Source organism: Nicotiana tabacum, chromosome 18 (assembly GCF_000715075.1).
Source record: "Nicotiana tabacum cultivar K326 chromosome 18, ASM71507v2, whole genome shotgun sequence".
NCBI classification, from domain to species: domain Eukaryota; kingdom Viridiplantae; phylum Streptophyta; class Magnoliopsida; order Solanales; family Solanaceae; genus Nicotiana; species Nicotiana tabacum.
Window position 1 is genome coordinate 123,124,088 of NC_134097.1, and position 20,766 is coordinate 123,144,853.

Below are 20,766 nucleotides of genomic sequence, written 5' to 3' on the forward strand. Positions count from 1 at the left end.
TATCTCCAGAAGCAACGTTGCTTTAGTTATAAGGTCAATTTTTTTAATTGAACAGTTCGAGAGTTGTACTTCTGCTCCAAATTTACAGCAAATTAGCCTTAGGAAAAAGTTTAAGTTACCAGTAGGATGAGCTGTAAAATTTTGGAGTTTTTGTATGTTTATTCGTGTTTGAGTTGAGAAGATGTACACTATTTTTCTTAAAAAATCACTGCTAATTGTGGTGCGCTCTAGAGCTGAAGTTCGCCAGTTACAAAACAAAAACTTCAGCTCTAGAGCTGAAGTTCGCCAGTTACAAACAAAAACTTCAGCTCTAGAGCTGAAGTTCGACAGTTACAAAAACAAAAACTTCACCTCTAGAGCTGAAGTTCGTCAGTTACAAAACAAAAAACTTCAGCTCTAGAGCTGAAGTTCGCCAGTTACAAAAACAAAATCTTCAGATCTAGAGCTGAAGTTCGCCAGTTAAAAAACAAATAATTCAGCTCTAGAGCTGAATTTCAGGCCCGGCTACTAGAATGCTGAAGTTTTGCGTGATTGTCTATGCTACTTCAGCCCCGATTTTTTTTGCAAAGCGGGCACAAGTTAAAACGTGACACAGAAAACGGGTATAGATATAAATACCCCGAATATTCAGTTTAGCTGCCTCTCTGTATTGGGGCCCCAGCTGATGACCAAACAGAAAAAAGAATTTTAGAGGATTAATATGGGCAAAAGCGACACTCACAAGTAATTATTCTTGTTATCCTATCACAACTTTTCAGGTTATGGCTCTTCCAACTTGACAATGGATAACGCCCGCAATTTTCATCACCAAGGAACAAATGGTTTAATGCTACATTTTTGGGACTCTTCAAAAATGTTATTGGGTGCGTGTCAAATTCTCTAAAAGTAGTGTATTTTTTGAAGAATCGGACACAGACATAACAGCATTTTAAAGAGTTCGAGCAACATAAGTTTAAATTAAGGTAAGATACAGGTAAAAGTGCATATTACTCTGCACTTTAAGTTTCAACTCCCTAGTTATAAACTTGACTTAGTAACACCATGCATGGACAAATAGGAATAGAAAAACTCATTCCCGTAACATGAAGTAGCTCAAGAGAATCCCTAACGAGGGACTCGGGAGAGAAAATCGATCATATTAAAGAAATGTGAATTCAGAATTAAAGGCAATTAAAGGAAGAGATGAGTGGTCCAGGAACAACAACAACAACAAGAGAGGGCTCGTAGCTCCCCCTCCCCCCCCCCCCCCACACACACTCTTCCCCACGCCTTAAAGACATGTGAATTCAGAACTAGAGGCAATGGGTTCAGAATGATTATGATTTTATTATAGGTATAAATTTTAAGTCCTTTTTGTATGTGATACATAGCCGAAAGTAATGAGTTCAGTTAAATCCGCTTCACCGCCCTGCGTGAAAGGTCTTACTTGATATAACAATTACCTTGGAAACTAATGATTGAAAAGAAACAACAGGAAAAGAAGAGATAGATACAAGATTTGAATCATGGGAGTTTATAACAACCAACAAAATGAAGACCCACAATGACAAATGAAATAACAAGGCTTAGGATGAGAAATCTGATGTTACACGTCAGGATAAATGATCTCAAAAGAAGAAAATTAATTTACAAAACTTGGGGTCCATATGTGGAGTCTGAATCTGATGTTTACATTGTTTATAGCAATCCTCCCTCTACCTGAAATGGAATTAAAAAGAAAAGAAAACAGCAGTTCTGGATAAGAAATCTACATCAAGTGTATTGACTATGTATATCTTAACAACTTAAAAGTTGCATGCAGGTTTATCCAAGACAATAACATATTCATGCATATCAACTACGAGGAGTAACATCCCCAAACAAAATCCCTGTCACAAACCTAACCAACCACGTTATCCAAATTCGATGCGAGCAGGGTTGGGACAGCACGAGGAAAGAGTAAAATACGGGCAGGTCATGATATTCGTCTTAGTCTCTTAGAACACATGAAGTTGATTTTTGTTTTGAAGAGAGTTGTATATAATTTAGAGAATTTGAGTTCTCCAATAAAAAAGGTGGAACTTCAAAAGGGTTTGACTTATCTGCCATCATGAGTCATAGCCTCATAGTGAAATACTCCTTCAGCCTTAACCAGTAGTCTCGGATTCGAGCCTTGGGTATGGAGTCGCCTTTGTTAGGATTCAAGCTTTGGGTATGGAATCACCTTTGATAGGGAGCACTTCACCTCCTAAGGTGGGACTTCCCGGCGCGAATCCGAATTTAGTCGATCCCAGTGCGAGTACCGGATACCGGGCGGGAAACCAAAAAGAAGAGGGGAGAGGACCATAAAATTGTTGGCAATTTTGAATCACGTGTCACAAGCCCAAGCCTGAAATAAATATCTCCTTTCTTATATATTTCTTATAGTTGTCATTACTTTAGCAACTTAGGTTTGTGAACTAAAGCCTAAAACTTTTGGGCCACGTAGTTAGTGCTCTGTAAATGCATGGTTTGAATAATAAGGATTTGATATAGCACCTAAGGCATTCACCTTGCTTGAATAATAGCCACTGGAATCAACAAATGACTGTACCTTGACCGAGAGAGCAGACATAGCAAATTCCTAACTTGGCATGAACTGCTCCAGAAAGCCCCTGCGCTTAATTGGCGAACACAGTCAACCTTACTCGAGCTGTAACGTCTGGATGCAGCTTCAATTCAGCAACATATTCTCCAGTTTCTCGAATCTCAGGCAGAGAGACAATTTTCTTGTCCACCTCCCTACAAGTAGATTGCGTGTGAATATAGATTAAAGTTAAAGTAGGAACTCAGTTAATACATCTAATCTACCTATAAGACTTTGAAAGCCCGTTTTGGTTAGCTCATTAAAGTAGCTTATAAGCATCAAGTGTTGAAACACTGATTTATAAATAAGCCGTTATGTGTTTGAAGAGAAGTGCTGAAACTACTAATAAGCAGTTGGTGTGTTTGGTAAAAAAAAATTGCTAATAAGCAGTTGGGATGTCACTTCTCTTCCTACAAGAGAACAGATTCACTATCCCTCCTCTTTCTCTGTTGGGGGCAGAGAGGTAGCAGCAAGCAACTATGCGATCGTACAAACATGCAGTATATTGCTCAAAAAAACAACGTTGTTTGCCCTAGAAATGGATGAACAATGGAATCAGCATATTCAATTGTCCTAGATGACTAATGTTAACGAGTAGGTTGCACCAGACCTTAGGTTGCATTGAAAGAATCACAAAAGAAATAAGCACTGTTTGAAAAATATCAAATGACGATCAAGTCTGTTTACCCAAATACTTGGATGACTTTATAAACCAGATGAATCAGACAACATGAACTTAAAAGTGGTGACTAGTTCGCATACTACTACCTACATCCTCTGGCAGAAAAGATAGGAAATTAGTACCTCTGTAGCTGTGCTTTTATAATGTCAACAAGATCTTGAGCAGTGACACTGCAATGGAGCTGATGTCAAAAGGTAGACTAAATAATCACAAAGTTGCTCATCACAATTTAGTATCTCAACTGACCTTCCAAAGATTTGCTTTCCTTTCCCACCCTTACGCTTCACCTTGAAGGCTCCAACAGTTTCCAAAATTCGAGCAAGCTGTAGTGCCTCTTCTTTCACCTGAATTCAAGATCAAAAACTTTAACTAAAACCATATTTGTTACCAAACCATTTACTGTGGCGTAGTCGACTCTTTTAGTGATTTAAAAGTTAAAAAAAAATTGTTTTTCAACTTTCAATAGATTGGATCAATGAGAAATCTAATTACCCGTTGTTTCTCAGCCTCAATTCTCTCATCTTCCATCTTCATTTCCCTGAGAATAAAAGTACGTAATGTTATAAAATAAAAGTTCATCCATGAAGTTAACAGGTAAATATCTCAGTAAAGGCAAAGCACGCTAACTGCTATCTAATATTTCAATTGAACTGCTTCCAGCAATACCATCTCTAATAAGCCTTCACATATTTTTTTGTTCTCAGTACTTATGAAATTGCAAATCCTGCTTGGTTGAAGTGTTGGGAATAAACCCCTTACCAAAATAATATTCACGGTAATAAAGCGGAATAATAATGTAGCACCGAGATACGGTAATTAACAAGAATAAAAGAGTAACAATGACACCAAAATTTTTACGTGGAAAACCCTTCTGAATAAGGGAAAAAACCACGACCCCGAGAGGAGCAACTGATATCACTATAGTAAGGAATTTTACACTTTGTAGGTCGGAGGTAAATACTCCAAAGACCACTACAACACTCAAAAGAAATAACCCTCTTTTGATATTCTCACCTCACTACAATATCGCTCACTCTCTATTTTCCTCACAGACTATTTTCTTATACCTTGTCTGTGAAACCTCACTCTTTCTTTCTCTCTTTGTTGGTGTGAAGAAATGAGAGTTGAAGCTCTCCTTTTATAGCCAAAGCTTCACCCTCTAAAGCCTACAATATTTGACAATTTACACACACTTTTCACAATTCAACAAAGTTGGCAACCAAACCAAAGAAATTCAACAAGGTTGGCTACCAACCAAACCAAGTCAACAAAGTTGGCTACCAAACCAAAGAAAACTCTTATTAGGCACATGCCTAATACTTCTTCAATGAGATGGACATCATCAATCTCCCCCTCCAGTCTCATTCATCTAGAGGAGGTAGCACTGTCTTCTAGTTTGAGTGCATGCCGACAAGTTCTTTGCATAGCTCGAACTTGTTCCTTGGTACCACCTTGGTCAGCATATCTGCGGGATTCTCACTTGTAGAAATCTTCAAGACTTTTAGAGATTCATCATCTACCATTTCTCGAATCCAATGATATCTCACATCAATGTGTTTGGTCCTTGCATGGTACATAGAGTTCTTGCTAAGGTCTATTGCACTTTGACTGTCACAATAGACGACATACTCCTTCTGATGCAATCCAAGCTCTTGAAGGAATCGCTTGAGCCATATCATCTCCTTGCCAGTTTCTGTAGCGGCAATGTACTCTGCTTCAGTTGTTGAAAGTGCAACGCACTTCTGCAACTTAGACTGCCATGATATAGCTCCCCCTGAAAATGTAAATAAATATCCAGTAGTAGATTTTCTGTTGTCAATGTCACCTGCCATATCAGCATCTGTATAGCCCTTCAAGATTGGATCAGATCCTCCAAAGCACAAACAATCTCCTGTGGTACCTCTCAGGTACCTGAGTATCCACTTGACTGCTTCCCAATGTTCCTTTCCAGGATTTTCAAGAAACCTGCTGACAACACCAACTGCGTGAGCAATATCAGGTCTAGTACATACCATTGCATACATCAAGCTTCCGACTGTTGAAGAATAAGGAACTTTAGCCATGTTCCCTTTCTCCTCCACTGTTGTAGGACACATCTTCTTACTCAACTTTAGATGACCAGCAAGAGGTGTGCTGACTGGCTTAGCATTCTTCATGTTGAAGCGTTCTAGTACACGTTCAATGTACTTCTCCTGAGATAGCCACAACTTTCTACTTGTTCTCTCTCGAACTATCTTCATCCCTAGAATTTGTTGTGCTGGGCCCAAGTTCTTCATATCAAATGACTTGGACAGATCTCCTTTCAACTTTGCTATCAACCCCTTGTCTTTTCCTACAATTAACATGTCATCCACATACAACAACAATATAATAAAGTTATTCTCAGAAAATCTTTTGAAGTATACACATGGATCAGAATAGGTCTTTAGGTATGTTTGACTTTTCATGAATGAATCAAACTTCATGTACCACTGCCTTGGTGCCTGCTTCAATCCATAAAGACTCTTATTCAATTTGCACACCATGTGTTTCTTTCCAGCTACTTCAAATCCTTCTGGTTGCTCCATATAAATCTCCTCTTCCAAATCTCCATGAAGAAATGCAGTTTTCACATCCAACTGCTCCACTTCAAGATCTAGGCTAGCTGCTAAGCTCAAAATTGTTCGAATAGAAGTCATTTTAACAACGGGGGAGAAAATTTCGTCAAAATCAATACCTTTCTTCTGTTCGAAGCCTTTAACCACCAATCGAGCTTTGTATCTGACCAGCTTGCCATCTCCATCTTTCTTGAGTTTAAAGACCCATTTGCATTTGAGTGGTCTTTTACCCTTTGGAAGTTCAACCAGCTTGTATGTGCCATTTTTCTGTAGAGATTCCATCTCTTCTTGCATAGCTTTCATCCACTGGTTCTTTTCTGGATGGGACAACACCTCCTTAAGACTTTCTGGCTCCCCCTCATCACTGATGAGGACATACTCTGTGGAAGGGTACCTGCGTGACTCTACCCTTGGCCTCTCTGATTTCCTCACAGGTTGAGGTTGTTCTTCTCCCTGAGTGGGGTGCTCCACTTCCTCGACACCTTCATCAAGTTGCTCCCCCTGCTCAATAACCTCACCAGGTTGCTCCCCCTGCTCGGCAACCTCGTCGGTCGTACTTTCTGCACTTGTGGGATTGTTAGAAGTAGAAGGAATAGTAACAAAGTTAGGAATTATACCATTCTTCGCCTTTTCTGACATATCAGCAGCAGTTCCAACTTCACTTTCTCGGAAGACTACATCTCTGCTTCTGATGACCTTCTTCTTTACAGGATCCCACAGTCTGTACCCGAACTCTTCATCTCCATATCCGATAAATATGCAGGGAACAGATTTATCATCCAGCTTTGTTCTCTGCTCTTTTGGTACATGTGCAAAAGCTCTGCAACCGAACACCTTCAGATGCGAGTAGGACACCTCCTTGTTGGTCCAGACTCTCTCTGGGATTTCAAACGCCAACGGAACTGATGGACTCCTATTGATCAGGTAACAGGCTGTCTGAACTGCTTCACCCCAGAATGACTTAGGCAGTTTAGCCATTCTGAGCATGCTTCTCACCTTCTCCACAATGGTGCGGTTCATCCTCTCGGCTACGCCATTGTGCTGTGGGGTTCCAGGAACTGTCTTTTCATGTCTGATCCCATGACTTGAACAATACTCTTCAAATTCCCTTGAAGTGTACTCACCTCCATTGTCACTTCGGAGACGCTTTAGCTTTCGACCCGTCTCCCTTTCTACTAGAGCATGAAACTTCTGAAAAACTTGAAACACCTGATCTTTGGTTTTCAAAATATAAACCCATAATTTTCGTGAAGCATCATCAATAAAAGTAACAAAATATTTGTTACCGCCCATTGATTCAATTTCCATTGGGCCGCAAACATCAGAATATACTAAATCAAGTATATTCAATTTTCTTTCAGACGATGTCTGAAATGAGACTCTATGCTGCTTACCAAATAAACAGTAGTCACAAGGTTTTACCGTTGTACCTTTGGCATAAGAAATGAGTAATTTCTTGGCAAGAATCTGCAATCCCTTCTCGCTCATATGACCCATTCTTTTGTGCCACAAATCTACAGAAATCTCATCTTGTGCCGCGTTCAATTCACCTTGGCATATTTCTGCATTTGTCCTGTACAACGTGCCACGAGCAACTCCCTTTGCAATCACCAATGATCCCTTAGTGAGTCTCTACTTTTGATTTGCAAAATAGCTCTCGTATCCATCTCGGTCTAAAGCAATTCCCGAGATCAAGTTCATCCGTAAATCAGGTACATGCCGCACATCCTTTAGAACCAATGTGCATCCGACATTTGTCTTGATACAAATGTCACCAATCCCCGCAATCTTTGAGTAACTTGTGTTACCCATTTTCACTGTGCCGAAATCACCTGCTACATATCTGCAAAAAAGATCTCTTACCGGTGTGGCATGGTGAGATGCCGCTGTGTCAACCACCCATTCCGACTCTGAACCTGACAGGTGCATGCATTCCTCTTCCTCATTTATAAAGAGGACAACATTATCATTATTTTGCACCATGGCGGCTGTGTTGTCGTCATTCTTCTGGCCACTGGTTTCACCTTTGCCCTTCCTTGGATTTGGGCAATCTCTTTTGAAGTGACCTGGTTGATTACAGTTGTAGCAATTTCTGACTCTTGATTTGGATCGGTTCTTTGACTTCCCACGAGCTCCGGATCTACCATAGTTGTTCGAACTCCTTTGATAACTCCTGCCTCTACCTTCTGTGATGAGAGCCTGTCCTTGATTTTCAGGCTTCTTTCTCATCTTCTCATTGAGTAGAAGAGCCGATGTGACATCTTTCAACTCAATAGTAGTCTTACCATGCAGGATAGTTGTTGCCAAATTATCGTACGAAGATGGCAACGAGTTCAATAGCAAGATGGCTTTATCTTCTTCCTCGATTTTCACTCCAAGGTTGGCAAGCTGTGTGATTAGTCCGTTAAACACATTTAAATGTGACAAAAAATTCGTACCTTCACTCATGTGTAGGGCGTATAACTGCTTCTTCAGGTATAATTTATTTGTCAGCGTTTTGGACATGTATAGGCTTTCCAACCTTGTCCAAATTCCTCGTGCAGTGTCTTCATCAATGATGTTATTTACCACATCATCTGATAAGTGCAACCTAATTGCACTAGCAGCTCTTTCATCCAAGTCAGCCCAATCCTCAGCTTTCATGGTATCAGGCTTTTTGGAATCAACATCTAGAACTTTGTGTAATCCTTGTTGGATGAGCAGATCTCTCATCCTTCTTTGCCATGTTGAGAAACCGTTATCTCCGTTGAATTTTGCTACCTCGTACTTTACTCCGGACATTTTTATTTTTCACCAAGTATAGTACTACCGACAGTGAATAGTATTTCAGTGAACGAGCAGAACCTGTGCTCTGATACCAGTTGTTGGGAATAAACCCCTTACCAAAATAATATTCACGGTAATAAAGCGGAATAATAATGTAGCACCGAGATACGGTAATTAACAAGAATAAAAGAGTAACAATGACACCAAAATTTTTACGTGGAAAACCCTTCTGAATAAGGGAAAAACCACGACCCCGAGAGGAGCAACTGATATCACTATAGTAAGGAATTTTACACTTTGTAGGTCGGAGGTAAATACTCCAAAGACCACTACAACACTCAAAAGAAATAACCCTCTTTTGATATTCTCACCTCACTACAATATCGCTCATTCTCTATTTTCCTCACAGACTATTTTCTTATACCTTGTCTGTGAAACCTCACTCTTTCTTTCTCTCTTTGTTGGTGTGAAGAAATGAGAGTTGAAGCTCTCCTTTTATAGCCAAAGCTTCACCCTCTAAAGCCTACAATATTTGACAATTTACACACACTTTTCACAATTCAACAAAGTTGGCTACCAAACCAAAGAAATTCAACAAGGTTGGCTACCAACCAAACCAAGTCAACAAAGTTGGCTACCAAACCAAAGAAAACTCTTATTAGGCACATGCTCTGATACCAGTTGTTGGGAATAAACCCCTTACCAAAATAATATTCACGGTAATAAAGCGGAATAATAATGTAGCACCGAGATACGGTAATTAACAAGAATAAAAGAGTAACAATGACACCAAAATTTTTACGTGGAAAACCCTTCTGAATAAGGGAAAAAACCACGACCCCGAGAGGAGCAACTGATATCACTATAGTAAGGAATTTTACACTTTGTAGGTCGGAGGTAAATACTCCAAAGACCACTACAACACTCAAAAGAAATAACCCTCTTTTGATATTCTCACCTCACTACAATATCGCTCACTCTCTATTTTCCTCACAGACTATTTTCTTATACCTTGTCTGTGAAACCTCAGGCAGGATGTGGACAAGTACTTGGAGGGACATACAGGTAGGATGTGTAGATTCAGTGAGAAGGAAAAATAGAATGTAGATGACCTAAAATATGATCGTGATGGGAAGAAGCGACTTTTTCTGCTTGATTACTCTTTTAAGCATTGCCAGATATCATGGGGGAAAAGCCTATGACATATAAAACTGATATAGATCGTGAAATTATTACCTCTGAGCCTCTGACGATCACTTTTGGATAAGAATTCTACAAGACTATCGCACCATAGGTCTAACACTTACTGTAAACAGCTCGTCAAACCTATCACTCACTCTAAATACCAAGTGACTAGGTAGTAGGAAATGAAGGCTTTATGTCCAATCGACTATCCATACTTATGCAATGTGGGAAAAAGATATTAAAGATGAATCCTTTATCAATATTAAATTTCGCTAAAAGAAGTGAATTTACTTAAAATCTTTGATCATTAATCATAAGAGGCAAAATCGATAAGCAGAAAAGTTACACGGAGCTTTTATACTAACCAAGAGTTCTAACACCAAAGTTGCCATATTTCTGCTCAAGAAATATCGACAGTGATCAAGCATCATTATGGTACAACTTTCGCACACGAATATGTATATCCATGGGTATATTCACTTTTCAGCTAGTTATTACTATAATAAAGAATCCCACAGATTATGCATACCTATGTTAATTACGTTCGACACCGGTCTATCAGCATAGATGAGTGATCAGACAACACAGACAATAGTAATAACATACTTCCACTCATGATTTGTCAGGAAGCAAAGATTCCTGGCAAATATTACGAGGCCCGGAAAATAAGATAATGGACAGAAGAACCACAGTCTTGAGTACAATAACATGGTTCAGTTGGTAATTTAAACAAAACAGGGTGGTTGATATTGTGAATATTCAACACTTAAAATCATGCATTAAGACTTACTAGTCCATCTAATACAATCAGAAAATGGATCAATATTAGCAAACTTTAACTCAACAAAATGTAGATAATGAAAGAAGAATCTAAAGCAATAAAAGTATATGAGAAAATTTAAAGTTCCAAATAGAAGTTAACAAATTACTTGAGAAGTGTAGGTGTCACAATTTGAGCTTTGCCCAATGGTAGCAGATAATTCCTAAAAAATCCAGCTTTAACATCCAAAAGCTCCCCCTTTTTCCCCAACTGTGTAATATCCTCTTTCAGTATTATCTGCCCCATCATAAAAAAAAAAACCACCAATAAAATACACAAAAAAGTTGAATCCGATAATCACATTTTGAAGAAATAATTCACCTTTCGTATTTTCTTGGCTTTTTTTTGAGCCACAATTGTTAAAATTGAGGTCCTCTCTGATAATTTGGCTGTTTCAACATTAGCGTTTTTGGCTAAGCTATAATTGTGGAGCAAACAAGTTGTTGCTGTGGACGCCATTTGCTACTTCTCTTTTTGTTTCTCTTTGCTCAGTTTCTGTATTCACAGTCTAACGTTATCTTATCTGTAATAGCTCTCTCAAGAAGATAATGGCTTTCTTAACGGGCCCCAAAATTTACTGTGACAATTCTTGGTAGGCGGCCTGTTTTTTGGTCCAGTAATCGCCCATTGGGCCATATTCATTGGCCCATAAAGACGTCTTCAGGTTTTCGGGAGATTTGCATAAATGAATCATTAGTGGCTGTTGTTTAAATTTTGTTCCGTTTTAAGGAATTTGTGCAAAAATAACCTCGCGGGTCATAATTTTTTGGAATTTTTACCTCCTATAGCAAAGGTTAACACCTTATTTATTTTAAATAAATACCATTTAAAAAAATTATATTCTCTAAATACCTTTTAAGGTTTATAGCAAAATATTTAATTTTGGTTACCTCCTAGCCCTAAGCCACTAAATACACTAACCAGTTCTACTATTTTCTTTCTCTCTCTACTTTGATACATCTCATTCTCTTCCCCCATCCCACTAAAATTTCCGATCCCCTCCTCCTTCCACCGGATTTGTGCAAAGCCCACTTCAGAGATGCCGATTTCGAATTGTTTAGTTCGTATGAACTTTTTCTGAAGTTGCTATTACTATGATTTAAGGGTTTTGAGAGTATAAATTGCAGCATACAATTCGACGTGCATGAAGAAGAGAAAGAAGATGACCGTGAAACGGAAAACAAACAAGAAAGAGATCGACGAAGAAATTGATAGGGAAAATTGGTTTGTTACATCCAAGAAATAGAAAACTCATGATGTTTTCGGGGTTCCTCCTCTTAGAGAATTCAGAGATTTTAGCTTTCAATTGAATGTCAAAGAAAGGAGATTTCCTGATTTCCTGTCCTCAATTCAAGATTATCCTTTTTCAGCAGAAAGTAAAGACCGTATACCAAGTCCAAGATCCCATCTTTTTTCTGAGTACTTATTCAAATTGAGGAAGATTAATGTATGTTGCTCGGCATTTAATTAGTTTTCTGTTAATATATTTCAATGTATTTTCATGTATTTCATTGTATTCATTGTCTTTTTTTCATTGTAATTCAATGTATCTCGTTGTATTCCATGTATTTTATTGTATTCACTGTCTTTTTTTTCATTGTATTTCAATGTATCCCGCTGTATTCTATGTATTTCATTGTATTCACTATCTCGCTATATGCCATGAATGTATTCATATGATTTTTTAATTCATATAATTTATGTATTCAGATGTATTATATAATTTCTCTTAAGATTGCTATATTTTTGGGATATTTTTCGGTTGAGAATCTTTTTTATAACTGAAAATACAAAATTTGTGTGTTATAATTGAGTTTGTTGAGTTATATTAGGAGTCTATTATGTTAATTGATTCACTTTTCGTTTTAAAAACAATGTAATCCCCTATTTCACGCCGTCAATACAGTCGAATACAATAATCTATCCAACTGTAATCCCATGTTTCACTCCATGAATACAGTCGAATACACTCGAATACAACAACTGATTAGCTGGACTTCCATGATTCACGCCTATTTTTGGTTTCACTCCATGAATACAGTCGAATACACTCGAATACAACAACTGATTAGCTGGACTTCCCTGATTCACGCCTATTTTTGCTATTGTATTCATGAATACAATAGCTTAAATACATCAAATACATCTTATAACCACATAAAAGGTATCTATAATCTGTAATATAGCAAATGGTATCTATAGATGGCTAATTACTACTAAAAGATAGTGTTTTATGAAAATTTCTCTATTTTTAATTACCTCGGGCAGAAGAAGGAAAAATTAAATATTCACAAGCAGGGACGAAGCTAGAGAGCCTAATGCGGGTTCGGCTGAACACATTAACTTTGGTTCGAACTATGTATTTATCTTAAAAAAATCATTAAATATGTACAAATTATTAATTTAGCACTCAGTAACTTAAAACAATTAAAATCTCGAACTCATAAACTTGAAATTCTGACTCCGCCTCTGTTCGCAAGTTATTTCGGGCGAGTTATAAAGGGATCTTTACACAAATAATCGGCAATATTCATTATTTACTTGTTCTAGTCATACACATAGTTTATACATTGATTATACATAATTATACACATATAATATATAAATTATGTATATATTATACCTCTACCGATAATTTTTAGTTATGCGGTTGAATAGGCGACTATTTGGGTTAATTCTTCTTATAAAGTTAGCATAAATTGTTCCCAGTTTTGTTGGATCAATAAAAGTTGCCGCCTTGTTCAGAAGTCATATCAGGTGAGTTATGAGTATAACTTTGACACAAATTGTTCATAAGTTCTGCCGCATGAACAAATCTTGCATATATTGTTTATGTGTTCACAAGTTTTATCAGACTGATAAGACTTGATATTATGTTTATTCTACATATATTGTTAATTTGTTCACAAATTTTGACTGATTGGCGCGTTTGTTGTCCAATTGTTCATAAGTTTTGATGGGCCGACAATACTTTAGATATATTGTCTTTATTAAATCTAACTTGTTAAATTGTTCACAAGGATTAACAAAGTTGTATGTGACGTTTAATTGTTCGAATTTGTTATATAGTGATATCTGAAGAAGAAAACTATAACAATCCTATAAATGAGACATCGTTAAAATGGAGATAAAAGTTAAACATGATCAGCTGTTAAAACTTAAAAGTACACTTAGGTGAATTTTTTTGCAAGTTTCTCACTTTGTTTTCCTCTTAATCAAAAAAATCAAATTGTAAATAAATAAATAAATCACCTTCCTTTGTAAGTACATTTCTTTTCACTATTTAAATTATGAAGAAAAACTTATTAACCATAAGTATATAACCATGACATAAGGGGATGAGCGGAATGACTTACCTTCCAAAACCAAATATCAAATGGTGAAATAAGTTCAACTGATGAATAAACTTTCCGTTTCCTTATAATCTTTATAAAAATAAAAATAAAGAAACGAATATTTGAAAAAGAAAATGAAATGAAAAAATAGAATCATAAGGAAGGGACAGAAACTTATAAGTGTTAATCAATGTACGTTGGTTGACGACTATATGGGAATTTCTGTGCGACTAAGAGTTCATGCATGAAAAATGAGTGTTTTATGGAGCTTAGTAAACGCATTAAACATGCGATTTGTCTCTGATTGTACTACGTTTTTGCCATCTCTAATTTTATAAATATATATAAAAAAGGATAATTTGATTCGCTAGATTACCATGAGTGGTGGTTATATTATGGGTAAAATGTCACTTGCACTCAGAGCTAGCTATTTGATTCTTTCTGAAGTGCGTTGAGGCATAGTAATTGATTAGACATTTTGGGATAAAATATAATTAGGTGCAAGTTGTGAGAGCGATATAAAATCAAGACAAACTCTTTTCAAATTCCTATAAATATAATAAAGCCGTGGAGTGCATAAATTCCTTAAGATATTGCGGAAAACAAAAACTAGTATTCTAAAAACTTGTTCGATATATGAACAAGATTATGGGGAAAAAACATAAAATAGCCAGATTTGCAATAGGTAATTGAAAAATAGCCATAGTTTCAAAGTAATCGAAATTTAGCCACTTTTTCATGTAAAGATAAAATCTGAATAAAAACACCCTTAAAACTCCGGAAAAATTACGGCATAATATGCTGGAGTTCGAATTTTTTACATATGAGATTCCAGCATAATGTGCTGGATTTCATAGTGTGTTGGAGTGCCAACATAATATACTAGAAATTTATATGCATGAGCTCCATAATCCAGCATATTATGATGGAATTTTTCGTGTGTCGGAGTTCTAACATAATATGCTGGATTATGGATACCGGAAGTTTATACGCATGAGCTCCATAATCCAGCATATTATGCTTGAATTTTTCGTGTTTAAACAAAATGATTATTTTTCAATGACATTGCAAACACTGGTTATTTTTCAATTAGCAGTCCGAAAACTAACTATCCCATGCTATTTTCACCAAGATTATTATGGAGGAGTTGGTTAACGTTGTTACGACTCATAGCTCTAAGATGACTAGCATGAATGAGCGCATATATATATATAGGATTCGAGGAAGGACCGAACCAACTTATGAGTGAAATCTGATGAGCTTTTAATGTTCTTGCCTTATGTTTTGATGATCTAACAAACTTATTGTTAAGAACCAGATAGGGAACCTGACACACTTGGTACACTTTTCAAATGAACGAAGTCCAGCCTTAACTCCAGCTAATGTGAACTGATGCAAACAAAGAGAAAAGAGGAACAAGACAAGAACCTGATCCCTTGGTGCTCTCTAACAGAAGTACAAGTCAACTATACAGCTGGAAAGCAACTACAGAAAGTGACTGTCTGCTACTGTACACGCGACAGTGCAGTAGACAGTGCAACAGTCACTTTCCATTGGGAAGAGATTTGTACCAAACAAGAATTACATCATCCTTGTGATATCTTTGGTAGTATAACAACATGATACAAGGCACCAGATATTCACTTGAGCATTTAGTGATATTCTCTCAAGCATTAAAGAGTTCATCTAGCGTTGAAGTCACTAGTGTATCAATAACAAGAAGACAACTCCACTAAAGGATCAGTTTCACGAGTTTATGTATATCTGTAGTTGAGTTGTAATCTTGTTATTTGTTCTTCATTGTAACTCCTATCTTGCTTTCTTAGAAGTTGTGTTTTAGGAAACCCAAAATCACAAACCTTCTGAGTTTGTGTTGTGACTAGAGTTAGTCATAAGTTAAAGTCTTTGTAACTAGTGAGTGACAAAGTGGCTTGTGATAAGTGTATAACAAGTTAGTTAAGTTGAAGTTTTTGTAATAGAGTCATTACAAAGTGGCTTGTAATAGTGTGATTACAAGTTAGTGAAGTTGAAAGCCTACAAGTGTAGGTCGTAATTTTTGTCCCCTTGAGTGGGATTTTTCCACGTAAAAATTTCGTGTCCCTCTTACTTACTGCTTCATTAGTACTCTCAGTGGAAACTCATATAGAACCAGGTACTCTATAGTTTGGTGGACTTATATAAACTAACAATTGGTATCAAAGTAGGTTCTTTTTAAAAGGTTAACACCTAGAAAGGATCTCAATGGCTGCTCCACCCAACTTTGAAGAAGGACAATCAACCTACAGACCTCCTAGATTTAATGGTCAGTACTACGGCTGGTGGAAGCCTCGTATGCATGATTTTATAATGGCTGAAGACTCAAAACTGTGGGACATCATTTGTGATGGTCCACATGTTCCTATAAAGAAGCTTGGAGAAACTGAACCAATGGTGCCGAAAGACAAGAAAGAGTACAGTGATGTTGACAGAAAAGCCATAGAAAAGAACTATCGTGCCAAGAAAATCTTGGTATGTGGTATAGGACCTGATGAGTACAACAGAATCTCAGCTTGTGATTCTGCCAAAGAAATATGGGAAGCATTGTAAACCGCACACGAAGGAACTACTCAGGTTAACCAGTCCAAGATTGACATGCTCACCACTGAGTATGAGCTCTTCAGGATGAAGGATAATAAGTCTATACAAGATATGCACACTAGATTTACATCCATCATAAATGAGCTTCATTCACTTGGAGATGTTATTCTCAGAAACAAGCTTGTAAGGAAGATTCTCAGTATTCTACCTGGTTCTTGGGAGAGCAAGGTGAATTCCATCACCGAAGCTAAAGATTTACAAACTCTAACTATGGATGAGCTGATTGGAAATCTGTAGACATACGAGATGAGAAAAAAGAAGGACAGTTAAAGGAGAGAGCCCAAGAAGGAAAAGAGCCTGGTGCTCAAGACTGAAAATAGTGACTCAAGTGAAGAAGATAGTGATATAGCCTATCTTACTAAAAGGTTTCAAAAGATGGTTCGAAGAAATGGTGGTATAACAAAGAGGGGCAGTTCAAGTAAGGCAAGGAACAATGATCTCTGTCACAAGTGCGGAAATCCAGGGCATTTCATCAAAGATTGTTCACTTCTGAAACAAGAGCAATACAAACAAAATCCTGACAAAGCAGCAAAAAGGAACCCGGTTCTAGACAAACGATTCAGTTGAAAAAGTGTAGTTGACAATATTCTGAAGCAAGCTCTTGCTGCTTGAGGATACTCCTCCAATGAATTAGAAGGGGAACCAGATGTAGAAAATAGCTCCATGATGGCAGTGAAAACTGAAGTAACGAAATATGACTCACTGTTTGCGCTGATGGCTCAGTCTGACAATGATGAAGAGGATGAAAATGATGAGGTAAATTTCAGGGATGTTTAGAGAAATCTGAAGTCCTACTCTTCTAAGAAATTAAGGTCATTAGCAAATATTCTAATTGATGCTTATTATAGCCTTATTAATGATAAGGAGATCTTGACCATAGAGCTAGGAGATGCTGAACAATCTAGAGATGATCTGGTGGTCTGTGTAGTGGATCTAAATGAGACCATAGCTAATCTTGAAAAAGAAAAGGAAGCTTTGAATAAAAAATTAAATAGAGCAGAAAATGAAAGAGATGACTTGATAGTAGTGGTTGTTGATTTGAAGGAAACTATAGAAGTCCTTAGCAATGAAAAGCACACTCTAGAAGAGAAAATTGCAGCTACTGAGCAAGAGAAGGATGATTTTTTAGTGATAATCACTTACCTATAGGAAACTATTGGGAGACTCAAATCAGAACTTAGGCCTGCAAGTATTGAGAAAGGAAAAGAAGCAGCCAGTGAGACACACATCAAGCTTGAAAAGGAATTAAATGATGTTAAAACTAGTCTATGTGGTGAACTTGAGGAAAATAGGCAGCTTCAAGCTGAACTGAAGAAAGTAAAAATCGATCTTGAGAAATCTCTCAAGTGGACCTGGTCCTCAGATGTTGTCACTGACATGTACTTCAACAATAGTGGAAATAGGCAGGGAATCGGGTTTCAAAAAGAGAAAACTCCTTACAACCCTCACAGCAAGTATGTCATAGTTCCTGATAACTGGCTTTGTACTCAATGTGGGAATAATGGGCACTTCAAAGAAAATTGCCAGGCCAGGGTTCAATCTGTTCAGAAAAACAAATCGTTTACTGAAAAAGTGACTACTAAAGAGGGACCAGGTACCACTCGCAAGAAACGAATATTGCCTGCATGGACTAGAAAAACTCTTATTCATTCCTTTTCTCATAACAAGGTACCCAAACTAGTTTGGGTTCCTAAATCTAACCTATAATTTATATGTGCAGGGAATAGTGAGAGAAAGCGAACTGCAATGATTCATGAATAGTGGATGCTAAAAGCACATGACTGAAAACTCCATGGAGTGTCTCTCACTGAAAGCCCTACAATAAGGGAATGTATCCTTTGAAAATAGAAAAAGGGTACATTCTCGGTGTTGGAAAAATTGGAAAGTCTCTTTGACACTCAATTGAGAACGTGTACTATGAAGTATAGTCTCCTGAGTGTTTCTCAAATCTGTGATAAAGGAAACAAAGTAGAGCTCTTATCAAAAGTGTGCACAGTTACCAATCTGGTAACTGGCAAAGTGGTCTTAGTAGCCAAAAGATACAAGAACATCTACGTTGCTGACTTTGAACCTCTACAAAGTGGTAATCTGAGTTGTTTGAAAGCTGTTAATGATGATGCTGAACTCTGGCACAGTATATTAGGGCACACAAGCTTCTCTCTTTTTGAACAAGTTATTTAGAAGGACCTGGTTTGTGATCTGCCAAATTCAAGATTCACCGGGACACTTTTCTTAGAAGAAAGGATGAGGCCTTCAAGGTACTTGTGGCCTTTGTCAAGAAGATCCAAGTGAAGATGGAATTGAAGGTAGCATGCATCAGATCTGACCACGGGATAGAATTTGACAACGCCAAATTTGATGAGTTTTGTAATGAAAATGGGATCACTCACAATGGTGTTGTTGAAAGAAAGAACAGAACTCTGGAAGACATGGCACAGACAATGCTCATTGACAGAAGAATCGCCAAAAATTTCTAGGCAGAAGCAATAAACATTGCTTGCTACTTGGTGAACAGGTGTATGATCAAGTCCCTCCTAAACAAAACCCTCTATGAGCTGCTCAATTTTGTGGAGGTCGAGTATTACAGTTATAGGCTAGGAGCTAGTTGAGTCTTGCGTTACTTTGTTCCATTGTGAGCCTAGTCTGGTAAGGTTTTAATCGAAAATTACTAGGGGCATTGTCGTGTCTTAATATTTTCTCTTTTTGGTGCTAGATCTATTTACTAGCCATCATTTCTGTCTTGTATTTTTCTTATGCATTTTAGGTTCCTATTTTTCATATGATCTCTATGGTGAAACTAATATTCTCCCCTTTTGTTTTTCTGGTTTTTCTTATTATCTTGGGCCGAGGGTCTTTCGGAAATAGCCTCTCTACCCCTTTGGGTAGGGGTAAGGTCTGCGTACATACTACCTTCCCCAGACCCCACTTGTGGGATTTTCCTGGGTTGTTGTTGTTGAGCTGCTCAATGGAAAAAAAACAAAAGATAACTCATCTGTGAACCTTTGGATGCAAATGCTATGTTCTTAACAACAGGAAGGACCAGCTTGGGAAGTTTGATGCAAAAAAGCGATGAAGGAATCTTTCTGGGATACTTCCCTCTAAGCAAAGCCCACAAAGTCTACAACAAAAGGGCACACTGGGTGGAAGAAAGTGTTCATATGCTAATTCAACGAGCCACCCTTCTATAACAAAGGAGAAACGGTGATGATCAAGATAATGAACCACTTTTGGTCCCTGAGGAAATATCCGATATTTCAAACGGGAAGGCTAATATGATGAGTCAGATAAAGGAGACAAGTGAAGACAATGCAACCTCCTCTTCCAGTTCTCAAGAGGAACCTGGTAATTCAATTACTACCACTAAAGCTGAAGAAAGAGTTGGAGATGCAGTGCAAGGTACTCCACAAGTAGCAGAATAAGGAGTGCAGGAAAATCTACTTAAACTACCCAGTTCCTCTACTAATCAAACCTCAGTCCATATTTGGAAACACAATAGCTCCCATCCACTCGATAACATAATCACCCCCTTGATTTTGGATTCAGACAAGATCAAAAGCCAAAAATCCCTAGTCCTTTTTGTATTTCCATCCCAGATAGAACCCAAAATCAAATCCCAAGGAATCTCACTTGAAGGCTGCCAAAAGAATTTTGAGATACCTTAAGGGAACACAGGACCCGGTCCTATATTACCCTCAGGTAACAGTTTTAATCTCATTGGATATGCTGACGCTGACTATGCAGGTTATCTTGTGGATAGGAAAAGCACTTCTGGAATGGCTCACTTTCTAGGATCATGTCTCATCTCTTGGGGCACAAAGAAGCAAAACTTAGTGGTTCTCTCAACAACTGAAGTAGATGCTCTTAGCATGGAAAAGAACCTGGTCCATCAAGAGGATCAAACTCGTTGATGCCAGATATATCTGCCTCAGAAATAGTGTGAAAACGGAACTTGTCTATATGAGAATTTGCTGCACAAGAACATCAAATTGCAAATATCTCCACCAAAAGGCATTAAGCGAGGAACACTTTGAAAGAAACAGGGTGAAGCTGGGACTATTGAAGCTTAATTGAGAACCTGATACCTCATCATTTGGCTATGAAAATCTCCTTCAGGTAAAACTAGCTAAAGTGTTTTCTGG

At 37.6% G+C, this 20,766-nt stretch overlaps 1 protein-coding gene across 2 annotated transcripts; it reads right to left on the reverse strand.

Moving 5' to 3' along the window:
* Window positions 1-1,492: 1,492 nt before the first annotated feature.
* On the reverse strand, window positions 1,493-11,181 carry LOC107799768 (large ribosomal subunit protein bL9c). Of its 2 annotated transcripts, none has more exons than XM_016622912.2 (7): window positions 10,977-11,181; window positions 10,765-10,892; window positions 3,780-3,825; window positions 3,534-3,631; window positions 3,410-3,457; window positions 2,573-2,760; window positions 1,493-1,698 (listed from the first exon to the last, which is right to left on the reverse strand). In XM_016622912.2, exons 1-6 carry the CDS (start codon window positions 11,112-11,114, stop codon window positions 2,640-2,642), a joined length of 579 nt encoding a protein of 192 aa, XP_016478398.1. In that variant the 5' UTR covers window positions 11,115-11,181; the 3' UTR covers window positions 1,493-1,698; window positions 2,573-2,639. The 2 variants fall into 2 exon arrangements, with proteins under 2 accessions (XP_016478398.1, XP_016478400.1); XM_016622914.2 differs by having other exon boundaries at window positions 1,493-2,368.
* Between the last annotated feature and the right edge of the window lie 9,585 nt (window positions 11,182-20,766).

What these genes read in the sequence shown, in the direction of transcription:
- LOC107799768 (XM_016622912.2), bottom strand. Translation starts at nt 11,114, where the DNA reads ATGGCGTCCACAGCAACAACTTGTTTGCTCCACAATTATAGCTTAGCC. An exon ending in AAGCCAAGAAAATACGAAAG is followed by an intron (nt 10,893 to 10,976) that starts GTGAATTATTTC and finishes ATGATGGGGCAG; the next exon opens with ATAATACTGAAAGAGGATAT. An exon ending in TTGAGGCTGAGAAACAACGG is followed by an intron (nt 3,632 to 3,779) that starts GTAATTAGATTT and finishes TCTTGAATTCAG; the next exon opens with GTGAAAGAAGAGGCACTACA.